The following is a 12,961-nucleotide window of genomic DNA, read 5'->3' on the forward strand; positions in this document are numbered from 1 at the left end:
TATCTTTCCGGGTTACCTGATGTTACCGTTAGGTTCATCTGACTATGCTAAGGACAACTTGGCAAACAAATAAGTTGTCAGGCATGTGGCACTTGGACGGCGTGTCGTTTTTCGAATTTTCTGTAATAATTGAACATTTCTACAGCGACCAAATTTTGGCTCGCAATTGGTGACAGTCAAATCGAAGAAATTAAACCTCGACGAACCTTCTGTTTTCTCCCGGAGAAAGAAGAAAAATAAAGAAAGAAAATGTCTGAAACACTGTACGTACTTTCGGCCGGCTAACCACGCGGGAGGAGGAAGATTAATTGCGATTACGGAGAATTCGTGTAGATCCGAAGAACGCGGTAAATAATCTGACATTCTGAAGAAAGAGGAAGAAAATATCGCGGCAGTGGATCGAATGCGAAACGGTGTGAGGGAGAAAGGTGGATTGCAAAGACAGATAAAGGGATGAATATACGGGACGAGGGCACGATGAACGAAGATGGACACAGGGTGAGAGAGGATCGGATTGAAGGAGGAAGATTCGAATAGGGAGGGGGTAGGAGAGGAGGTGGAAAAAAATCCGGGGATTTACGCGGAAAGGGCAAAATATTCCCCGCCCAGGTCTCATTCAAGCCCCGAGTACGGGGTGGCTTTGGGTGAGAAGCGTGCGCCCTCATTGGCGGGGAGGCTAATATGGCGGTGTTAGGGGATGCGAGGTGGGGCGACTGTATGCGATATTAAGGGCTGCTTTCATGTCCGACGAGCCAGTTCGTGGTGCGCCGTCGTTTGACGCATTTTCTTTTCGAAGTCAGAGTCGCGTGGAACTATCGACGCTCCGTCGTCTTTCTCTTTCCTTTTCTCTATCCATTTCACTATCCTCCTTCGATTCTTCGTGTCTTATCGTTCAGTTACCTTACACGCGCGTATTTTTCCTCAACGTGTATTTCCCTTTTCTCTCGCTCGCGCCAAAAAGAACGTTTTCCCACGAAGCTCCATCTGTCTGCAAGTCAACAGCGGGAAATACGATTTTCTTGATCGGGTATACCCGATAAGAGAGGATCTCGCGTCAGTGAACTATCGTGTACCGAACGCTGCATCCGATAACCCTTCGACTTACGGTTGCAACTGTAATTTCCGGCGACGCTGCCGCGAAGAGGCATGGCGCAAACTTATAATCAAAAGAGGAACGTGTACAGCATCGATCAGATATTAGGACACGGCAAGGACGAAGGTAAGATCTTCATTTTTCTTCGTGTACCTCGTACAATCGCGTAAAAGGAAAGTGGCGAATAAAATCGAAGTTGACGTCGTCGATCGTTGCATTTAGGATCGTTAGATCGTTGTCGTTAGGTTGTGCGAGCTCAGTCGACGAGTCCAATCGAAGATACCCATTTTAACTTATTTAGACAGTAATTGTTATAAACAAAATGGCTGTAACATTGAAAATGAGACGGCAGTGGCCTGCTAGTTTCTATTTACTCGCCGCGAAACACCCGCGCGGCTTCCACAAACCCGCCGAGAAATATTGTATTATTATCTAGTATCTAATATCGTTAAGTAAACTAAGGTCTCATTTACCAACATTTTATTACTGCCGCATCGATCTGGTCGCGATTGCGATAAAAAGTTTCCTTCTAACTAAAACAAAGTGGGTTATCTATCTTAACCGATCGACCAACCGCATCAGATAGGCCGACGTAATTGTATGGCAATTTAGCAAATGGCGTTTTACCGATTTTTAAAATCGTTAACATCGATCGACCGATCGATCTTCCATATAGTTTTCTCCCTGTAGTTTGCGTTTCCCTCTAATCTACGTAATACGCACGTTAGTCATCGTGTTAGGAAGAAATTCCAGTTTCTCAGCTTCTCCGCTTCGTTACGCGTACGTTACTTTAATTGCCGTGAGCGTAAAAAGGCTAATTAGGTCGAAGTTCGAATCTATAGCGACGATCAGCGCGATGTAAATTTACAACGTGGCTTATAGCACGCGAACGACCCAGCACCGCTGCATGTGCACGCTTGTTTGCGGGGCCATTTTACGTGGGAGCTGCCCGTGCAAACGCACGAACACGCAATTATTTCATCAAAACATATCCAACAATGAATTTCTCAAGAAAAAATCACGATTACGTATAATATTGTTAATTCCTACTTCGCGCCACGTGCTGCCTTCGCTGTTTCGCGATAAATTATGGAGAGTCATTTCTATACACGAGTCAGCACGTTATATAACTGCGCCACGACACGACATCAAAAGACGCTTTAAAACACGATGTGACTATTAACACGTTACAAAGAAGGGGTTTTCTCTTCTTCAATTATGAAAGTATAAAGCGATTAACGGAATAAGGGAAAACTGTTCTGCCAGTGTAACAGTAGTCACGTGAATCTTCGTAGAAAAATCGTAGATTCGTATTTTATACCGATACGTAGCCACTGACACACATAGAAGATTAATCAACCTCGCGTAAAGCTACACTTATTAAATTTCCGCGAAGATACTCGTGGTACGGTGATTTTTTGCTCCGTAAAGGATTATCCCGACCAGTTTAGCGGTGAACGTATTACCCGTAAACCCTCTTAAGGATTTTATTAGATTTTCAGCGTAAAGCCGGACCTTGTGTAATCCGTTCTAGCGAAATATATCTTGTTCAGGAAGACGTGGGGCATGAGCTATCCTGAACTCGTTATCTGCAACGTTTAGGGATTTACCGAATACAAAGGAAAACTATCTATATTTCTATATAGACAATATATTTTCATTTTTCTTTCTCGGTCAGCCGTTAATTATGACGATTCCGGCTTGATCAAATTTCCATACATTACGAATTGGTTTACGTGCTTACGTATGTTTCATGATACATGCGAGTATACAAGTAGGAATACAGTCGATGATCACTGTATACAGGTGGACCGATTATTGGCCCGTCCCGATTGTGGCGTGCAGAAATCAGGATGTGTTTGCGGATTTCGATCGTACAGTCGTCTAACATAATTAATGCGTCTGACAATAGCCGTGCATCGAGTGTCCATTGATACGGTTCGCCGAGTATCACCTACAGATCGACACGTTCTCGGTTCACGGATCAACGGAATCTAGATTCGTCGAGAAATGGAAAATAATCGGAGAATTTCGTTTTCATTCCTTCGACCCAGTGATTCACAGAGACGGAATTTTTTTCTCTAGCTTATTACTTTTGGTCTGGTTTGTGCGTTTCACACACAGGTATAATATTTCTTCGTTAGATAAAAACATCAATCGAGGTTTACGTAGCTTTCCGAACGAAAAAAAAATTCAATCTTCTGTATTACTGAATTTTCTTTACTGAATCTCATTGCACGTGTTTCACGAACAGGTTCGTATTATCGAAATCAAGTGCAGCGAGGATCCTAGATTGCAAAGCTCAATCTTCCATATTGCGTTGAACGTTTCCTCAATGCGAGCTTAGAAAGGTTTCGATTAAAGGATAAATTTGAGGTGCTGGTATCGGCGAAAAAGATATATCGAGGCATGTGGTCAGCGTAACACGGTAAATAAATCTTTAATTTCGCGCCGCGAACTGCCTTTCCGGGCCACCCTCTCCGACTCAACCCCTATCGGTCGGTTGCAGATTTAATAAAAAGCAGCGGAGAGTTAGGCATCAAGTGGGTGCCCCATTGTACCCCTAGCATGAAAACATAAAAATCTCTCTATTCACTGTGGATTATCCGTACGTTATTTGCGTAAATGTTAGTGCGATTACGCGCACAAGCACACACATATGCACGCACGTATCACTTCTTTCTCTCTTCCTCGTATCTTTATCTCTCTGTCAGCATAGGGAGAAAGAGAGTCGACATGCGTGCCAGTTCGAACAATTCGCTTCGTTCGCAATTTATAACAACTGCCAGTTAGAGCGGCACCGAAAAGTAGGATTAGCGTTATTACGCACGAGTAGTAAATGCGCGTCTAATTAGTTCAAGCAAACGTGTGTAAGAGGATGATGGAAACGGCGCACAAGGATGAGATACTGATATTGGAACTTTGTAAGTTACCTGCGGTGGTCGTTATCGCGTTGTTATCTAATTTCGCGGTCGATGTTGATGAGATCAAAAGCGTCGCCCTGTCTAATTAGATAGATTCCGCTAATGAACCTAGAATTTTCTAGATTAAAACACGTTACAGAGAACACTGTTTCTACTCGTGGTCGTTCCTATAACTCTATACCGTTGCACGATTGAATCGATATTATCAATGAAATTTTACAGGTTACAGGTTATGATAAATTCTTCCACGTATCACATGGCTAGTTTGGCGATAAAACGAATGAAATTTCAGTTGAAAATTTTACAAATAACGCAACTTGAAACTTATGGAACACGAGTCTCGTGTTGTATAAATTTGTTCTATCTTCACGAAGCAAGTAAAATCCTAATTGCGTGATAAAGAGCCGATACAATTTCTCTCGACAATATTTTCTTGTCAATAAACACCTAAAGTATTATCAACACGTGCTTTTAAAGAGATCACAAGCATCTTTCCCGCTGCGGAACAGTCTAGAAAAAATATCATACTACATTCTGCGTGTAGTATACTCTAATGAGCTCTTTAAACTCGGTCGACGTAGATGCTCATAGGAAAGACGACAAAGCGGACGCAAATAGAGACGGAAGAAGAGAACGAGCGAAAAAGGCGACAGGGGCAATGAAAGTTAGATAGAGGGAGAAGGAAGGGTCAGAGAAACGGGCGCGTGTGATACGCGTTCGCTACGTGCAAGGGGTTGTTGCATCGTAAGGGGGGTTCGAACGAGCGGGGGGCACCGGTGTACGGACATGCACTCGTGATATTTGCTAATCACTGACGGCAACGGTTTTTAAGTACTATCGAGCGTGTACGTATAATGTACAGGTTCGCATCGATGCGTTATATTTCATATATAGGCGGATGTACAAAAAATGAAGCGCCGGGTGAGGCTTAAAATTGGCAAATCCGCCGATCGGACATGATCGGCGTATCGGGCGTATATCGGCGTCCAGTCGTTGCGCGGCTTAAAAATGAAATTGCACCCACACCGACCCCGCAGCATCTCCAACCCTTCTCTGTCCCTCGCACACTCCCCTCCACCTCCTCCCGCGCCAGTGTTCACGCTGTGCTCCTCGCTGTTTCTCGTCGCTTGTGTATATCAACTGAACGTCAATTTCGTTTTGGCAGCGCGGACGATTTAGCTTAATCGCCCCGATCCTCTCTTCCGCTCAAGTATCGAAGGCCCGCGCGACCGTTTGATACGCGTATCTATCCGAACTTCAATACTAACCCTGGCCCTTTAACACCAGCCATTGGTCGATGTCTCTATTTCGCTATACCTCGCGACGAATCTAGACGTTAACGATTTAAAGACCAATATCGTCGCTTAACACCGCAGTGATGATAAGGTACAGTTATTTCAATCGGCTAGGCTTCTACACTTTGTAATTCAATCTCCGATTTGTATGGAATAATGAAACCTATAATGTACGCTACACAAGATATTATGATACAGTAATGCAAGAAGAAGGAAATATTGTGTACTTTAAGCGCAGAAAGTAAAAATATGAAAAATCTGTAGTAGTATTTCGACGTAGTTTGGTTTTAGCCAATTAGAAAAGAAATTTGGTTTCTAATAATAATGGTTTAGTTGAATGACGCGTAAAGAATGATAGGAAACGGAACGTCTTAATTCGTTGAACGATCCGAACACCAAGTGAATTAGTCTTTTCGTTCTTGTTTCCAGATCACGCGACGTCGTCCGATGCCATCGGTGATGCCGGAGACACAGAACTCGGTCATCTGAGTGATCATCAGATAAACGATGGCCTGCACGACCCTTTAAATCTGGGAGAGTCGGACCGGTTAAATCTAGGAGAATCGGATCGGCCACGCAAGGTTCGAAGGTCCCGCACTACGTTTACCACGTACCAGCTGCACGAGCTCGAGAAGGCCTTTGGAAACACACAGTATCCAGATGTGTTCACCAGAGAAGAACTCGCGATGAGGCTAGACCTTTCCGAAGCTAGGGTGCAGGTGAGTTCAATCATTTAATTGAAACTGCTTACTCTCTTTATTCATTGCTGATAGCTTAACTTCTGAAAAGGGGCACTATGGATAAGTGAATATATTTTAGCTAAACGATCGTTAAACTTTTCAATGCAAAAATAACCAAAAGATCTGACACAATTTATTTAATTCACTGTTTTGTCTTATAAAAGATTCTCAGCTATAAATTATTAAGCATATACATATTATTTAACTTGCCCACTGTACAGTGCAAAAGCGTAGGTAGCGTATCGTACAACCACACGTTTTATAGGAAATTTAAATTTTATATGTACAATTCTTTGACCACTCCAGATCTGTATTCTTGTATTTATGTTAAATTTGTTTACGCGTAAAGTAATTTTCGTGATCTAAGAAGGAATTTGTTGAATGCGCGTTGTAAGATGGTTCTTTCAACGTTAGCCACGGCTCGATAAAATTATACTAGCCAAGATGTTCGAAATTGTCTTTAAAACTGTGTATGCGCACCGCAAGCTTTTCAAGCTTGATATTCGAACGAAAGCCGTTGGTGAATGAGCCGCAACTTCAGCGCCGGCCTCTCAACTAATTACATACTATTGTACCGAAAATCTGCCGCTTCTCTTCGACGTCTGTAATTTCGCGAAAGACGCGCCAAACCATACTCATGCTACAGGGATTAATTTTATACGAGCCAGTCGAACGGTAAAGAGCGTACGGGGTCGTAATCTGCTTTGAAATTATTTTCCAGCCGTGCCTTTTAACGGCCGTGAGAGAGCACCACCTGCACATATTTTGACGTCAGTGAAAACAAAAAATAAAAATAAAAAAAGGGAGCGAAAAGAAACTGAGTTTATAAACTAAAAAAAAAAAAAAAAAAAAAAAAAAAAAAAAAAAGAAAGAACGAAGGAGTGAAAAACGAAAAAAAGACAGACGAGAAAGAAAGGAAAGAGATTTACATGCACAATTATAATTTCCAAACTATTCAAGCTGTTTAATCAGTTTGAAGGTTCAAAGGAACAACCTCGACATAATTCTCTAACGCGTTCCCTCATGGCTTCGTCATTCACGTTAGGTTGATTAAATTTCGATTTTAAAAATCGACAGAGAGAACTTCGTTTTCGATATCGATGTATTCCTTAATTTCTCCCTATTCTACGATACTCTTTCCCTCCGAAAAAAAGGTCTTCGGCTGGAAATCTTTTGACCACGTTAATTTGATCACGAACCCAAATAAATATCAGCCCCAGGGTCCACCAACATTATCGCTCAATCATTCACGAAACGAGTCCGAATTACGTGACGCAGAATCGGCACACGACGATGTCGTCGGCGATGAGAGACTAGAAGAGGGGTTGAACTGGAGTATTGGCGACGCTCCCATAAATTATGACTTTTCCATGGATGGAAATCGGTTACACGATTAGCGTAACCATCGTGGCACCCTCGCTCGTACGTGCAACAAGGAGACGAACAGTGGAACTTCTTAGCTAGAATGAAACAGTGAATTGAAGCGAGACGGAAGAAGGGGTTGATCACGAAAGAGGGAAGAAGAGAGTAAGAAAGAGCGCTGTGTGTGTGTGTGTATATATATATATATATATATATATATGTATATATATATACATATATACACATAGATAGTATATATACGTGTGTGTGTGTGTATGTAGAGTATAGAGAAGGGTCGTGGATGGTGCCGTCGTCGAAGGGTGGCGTGCAGTTGAAAAGAGACAGAGAGCATTCCGATTGGCCCATTGTGGTACAGCCAAGCGACAATGCCGGCAATTGGCCGTCGCTCGACAAAACCGCTAAATGATCCGCCGCGGCGCAGTGGTGCCACGGCCACTTTATTTCAATCTAGGAAATCCTCCGCTACTCCTCCTCCCACGCCGCCCTCAATTCCAGATGCGAAATTACCCATTTTTCGGTATTAATGGCTGGCCGATGTATCGTGTTCGATCGTCGATCGGCCTGGATGGTAATGGAATCGCGAATCGTTTCTGCCCCGCTTCCCATTCCCCGCGTAACAGACGCGTCGCGTCGAGCCTTCTAGCTTTCGCTTTTTTGTTACGGTGTTTGTTTATCGATTCAAAGAGATTTTTTAATCGTAGATAGAACAAAAGACGCCCCGCGCCTCGAGAGACGTGCGAAACAGGAGGAATTATCTTCTTCGTACCCAAAATTTTGTTAGATCATGGAACCATCATAATAGCGATATCAATGTTCATTAACTTGCTTATTTTACTGTAAGTATATCACAAATTTTACTTTTTCGTATTAAATATAAAATACATACATCACAATAGAGAAAACACATTACTGAACTATTCACATCCAGTAAAATTTCATTTGTTAGCCAAAGAAGAGAAATTAATGTACCGTTAGGGTTGCTAACTTCGTGGACATACAAATTTCAAACTAGGTATTTAAATAATTGTTGTTTCTTACGCGTCATTTTATTTCTGTTAAAAATAAACTATATCGTCAAGTCAATCGTGTCTTTATTAATTTTCAAATTCATTTCTACTTGATAAATAAGCCGGTTAACAGGTTGAACGTTCTTTTTGCATCTACTATTTTGTAACACTATATTAGAAGGTCGTAATAGATGGAATTTCGAAGGTCGTAGGAAAAATGTTGGCTCTGGTGCTTTCAACAAGTAAGAGAGAGCGTCGACAGGAAATTTGCGGTAGAGACGGCGGTGGAAACGTTACACCGAGATTGTACGGACCGTAGATGGGGGGATTCAAACTTTCGGGTTCGCGTTGGGTCGGTTAAACGACGCGCTGCAAGGTTTGCGAGCACTTAGGCGTTAGCGGGGTATTCAGGAGCGATTAAATAATTAACAGCAATTAGGCAATTGAATTTCCTTCTCTAGCCTCGCGACGTTCGCCTCTTTCCCTTCCTCCAAGCTCCTCCTCCGTTCAACTGAACGTTCCAAGTCACTTTCAAAACTTTCCTTCATTTCCAGTTTCCATCAACGATATTCCTAATTTCTATTTCGAAATATTTCCAGTAATTTCCAACGCTACTCACGTTAATTGCAATCCTTTTCCAATCTGTATCACGTCTGTCTAATATTTTCGAATTAGTTCGAACCACGTGTGTCTGATCATTCGCGAATGAATTATGAAAAATCTTCAAGTAAACATCTTCGAAATTACGATGCAGGGGCGATAGACATCATCGAACGATCTAGACATCATCTACGCGTATTGGATCAATGGCGACGAACGTCGTCGACTGAAAAACACTGGATTTTCCACAAAACGGAGGCAGGATGTAAAATGCAATCTCTCCCTCGTTGTCTGTCTGCTTCTCGCGGAATCTGCCAGTGGCCACGAAAAATCAGAGCAACCCAGGCGGAAAGCGAAAGCATTTATATGGCAACGGGGCCAGCAGTAACGGTGTGCTCTGGGGGCTTTCGAAGGGGCGGCGAGGTGCGAGGGCAGGGGTTGCTACCACTCAGGAGTACGGAGGAAATCAGGATAATTGTTAACAATTAGCTTAATCAACCTCGAGAGCAAGCTTTTGTTGGCTGGTTCTGATACGGCCGCCTGGGGTTCTCATGCGTCGCTCGCGCGTATTTTCTTCTAAGAAATAATTCGATGATTTTACGCGACGATCGTCCCCCTGATACGGAACAAAGGGAACGGATGAAAAAATTGCGTCGTATCTATTCTCTAACGAAAATTTGGACAATTTACAGCAGAGTAGGTTCTAAGAATTTTATTTTCCGTGCCCGTTTCGTTTCATCAATCTTTATAATTTCTCCTCATACTCGTCGTATGGATTATGGTTGCGATCCGACAGAGACAGATTGTATCTGTAGCATAATATAGTTTCACCACTAGCATAAACTTCAATTATTCGATAAGTATCACCGAATACTAAATAAATATTTTTGGATATTTTCGTCCGATATGATATTGTAGATCAGTGAATAATTAATCCATGCAAAGCTAAATTGAAGGCAATATTTTAAGATAAAACATTTCAAATGATTCGGGCGATTAAATGTTTTTACGATACATTACAAGTGTTGTATTCAAATGAAATGAAATTTATTGTTCTTCTAATTGCAGGTCTGGTTTCAAAACCGGCGTGCGAAATGGCGTAAGAAGGAGAAAGTACTCGGCAGAGACACCAGTTTTATGCACGTCGAACAAAGTGGTAAATACGTGTTTCTTTCAAGAATTGTTCCTCGTTTGATTTTTTATTTCAATACGGGTGAATCGCGTGGTCTGGCGATTTAATATGCGAGAAGACGAGTCGCGAAAGTTAGGGAAGGTAGATGCAATCAACATCAATTACATCTAATTTCAGTGTCGGCCATCGTAGCTACCACACGCGAACAACGTGCGACGGAAGCTTGATCGTTTAATTTTTCATGAATGGTCCGATCGGCGCTGTGTGAAACTTTACGGCCAGCGATCTGGAAGAAACGGATAAATTTTCGTTTTCGAAAAACGATAGATCATCCATCTTAATTTGGATAATCTAATCGTTTTAGTCATTCGTTTATTTTTTTAATGATTCTAGGCAAACAAACCAATGAAATCCTTACTTTAATCGGAACACCTAATTTCAGATCCGCTTTGTCCGAAATTAATTGACTGTTCAAGATGTTCCATCCTCTGATCTGTTAAAAAAATTTGTCGAGTTTTTGACAGCGAATATCTCCTGCATTTTATTTGATAGGATTGGAGAAGGATTCTTTATCATGAATTTCTGCCAAGTATCCAAATGTTAAATTTAATTTACAATGTTTTCTTCTTCAATGAGAAAATGTGATCAATTTTATTCACTATACGTAGCATAGTATCGTGTTTATTTATTTTTCTCTCCATCCAGTTCTTTCAATAATGAATCTATCTAATACACGTGTTACCGTACATGTGTTTTTCGATTGTACGAGCACATAACGTCCGATAAAGCGTGCAGTCTATGAAAATACATTGCCTTTCGATTTTCTTAAAAACCATTTAGAACTTTCCGAACAACCAAGTTTCTCCTTCGAGTCTCTCCTCTATGACCTGCTCTTCCCGAGTTTCCTCTCATCTGATGTCACTAGCAAACATCCGACAACCATCACACCGAAACACAGCCGAAACGAGAAAAGAAACCAGCAGATAGAATAAACGCCACGATCAGAGCCACTCCTCCTAACGAACGGCCAATTGATTCTAGACAAACGATCGAGACAAAGACGCAGTTGGATCGCGGAATGCTAATTCTCCTCAGCGGCCAAAACGGGGCAACCCCGTGGCGGTCGAAAAAACTTTCGCAACGAACTAAAATCGCTGCAAAAACGGTGTGATTGCAGGTGTCAACGAGCTGTCCCTTCACGCCCGCCTGCTCCAAACCGCCGGCGGTGTGCCAGGTGCGGATCCATCGACAGGACCAGCGGGTGCCTTTCCCTGGTTCATCCCGCCGGTGTTCCCACCGCCGTGGCCGGCCAGCGCGCCAAAGCTGCCCCCCTTGCACGCGATCCTGTCTCAGTATATTGGCCTACCCCTTCCGCAAAACCTGGCGTCTCTGAACACCGTTCTTCCGGTCGGCTTGAACCCGGCCTCGACCCTCAACCACAACAACGTTAATGGACACACGCTTGGAAGTCACATACCTGGACATCCACTGAACTTAGGCATGCAGAATCTGCCGCAGAATCTCAGTTCGAAGCATGACAAGGAGGAGGATTCCGCTTCGTCGGACGATGAAATCAGAAGGCAAAGCGCGGAGGTGCTCAGAGTGAAGGCAGAGGAAGTTCTACGCAAAGTGGATAATTAACTGTGGACGTTCGAAAATTTATCAGCGGCCTGATGTAAATATGACGGGGAATGGAAGACGCTGAAACAAGAGCCGGATTCGACGTTGTCGAATGCCTTGACTTCGTAGTAAAACAATGAGGGGTTAAATCAGCGGAGTATCGATGGTTAGGGTCTCAGGGGTGGAACCGGAAGAATTTCGTGCGATCGCTCGCTTCGAACGAAACGCAACAAGCTAGTCTGTCAAGTTATTCGATACAGGCGTTTAAATTGAGCCGAAAAGTGTTGATGTTGAAACCGCTGGCGGTTTTTTGACGATGCAGGGTATTTTTTGTTATTTATAATCGTGATACATCTTATCACCTTTGTTCTTTTTCAATCTTTTTCGAGAAATGACTACCGACGTATACGTATAAATGCAATATGAAAGGTATTGGTTAATGAATAGCCCTATGGATTATTGTATGGTTTCGGAAATTACTAGATTTTGTTACTTTTCAGCGCGTGAACATGATGTTGATGGTAATTTTTACCAAAACCGTAGGATCGTTCACGACCTTTCCTCGAAATACTAACGAAATTGCGCTGACGATCCAATTTCTTCGAAACCATACAGGAGACGATCATCCGGCGGACAAAGAAGTTTTGTAACATACATGTATTATACGCAAACGTACATACATTATATAAATATATAGATCACGTATAGTTTCTTCCGTGTAAATATGTAGTTAATTAATTATCTCGAGAGAAATATATGACACTACTAAGATTTACCAAGTTGTCATTTTTGCAATCCTTTACCCAACTACCATTTCAGGCTGCATCATCGGAGAAAGAATCAATACACATCGTTATCTATGAAGCCAACTAATCCAATTCCAATATCTCGTAACCTGAATATTTTTCAAGCTCAACGCCTCTGTCCTTTCGATCGAAGTTAATATCAAAAGCAGAACTGCACAAATGGCAACCAATGAACGTATTTTCACCCAAAATTAGTCTCTTATATAATTCTCCCTCTGCGAGAACACGGTCAACGTGGTTTACACGCGACAAAATCGCTTCCGTGTCATTAATCATGAAAAGATTTCGTATTGGCGTTGTTACGACAATTTCCTGAATTCTGAATCGGGCAGCTGGCGTCTGCGGTCTCCGCCCTCGTCTA

General features: G+C 42.4%; 1 protein-coding gene across 1 annotated transcript; it reads left to right on the forward strand.

Moving 5' to 3' along the window:
• Positions 1–778: 778 nt before the first annotated feature.
• LOC122574110 (paired box protein Pax-6-like) lies at positions 779–12,446 on the forward strand. The gene is made up of 4 exons (XM_043741323.1): positions 779–1,219; positions 5,742–6,031; positions 10,111–10,198; positions 11,352–12,446. Exons 1-4 carry the CDS (start codon positions 1,147–1,149, stop codon positions 11,813–11,815), a joined length of 915 nt encoding a protein of 304 aa, XP_043597258.1. The 5' UTR covers positions 779–1,146; the 3' UTR covers positions 11,816–12,446.
• The last annotated feature ends 515 nt before the right edge of the window (positions 12,447–12,961 follow it).

Source organism: Bombus pyrosoma, linkage group LG1, assembly GCF_014825855.1.
Source record: "Bombus pyrosoma isolate SC7728 linkage group LG1, ASM1482585v1, whole genome shotgun sequence".
Taxonomy (NCBI): Eukaryota; Metazoa; Arthropoda; class Insecta; order Hymenoptera; family Apidae; genus Bombus; species Bombus pyrosoma.

Bases quoted from the DNA above. Each gene is read 5' to 3' on its own strand.
- LOC122574110 (XM_043741323.1), top strand. From the start codon at position 1,147: ATGGCGCAAACTTATAATCAAAAGAGGAACGTGTACAGCATCGATCAG. The intron at 1,220-5,741 runs GTAAGATCTTCA...TCTTGTTTCCAG, and splicing joins AGGACACGGCAAGGACGAAG to ATCACGCGACGTCGTCCGAT. The intron at 6,032-10,110 runs GTGAGTTCAATC...TTCTAATTGCAG, and splicing joins TTTCCGAAGCTAGGGTGCAG to GTCTGGTTTCAAAACCGGCG.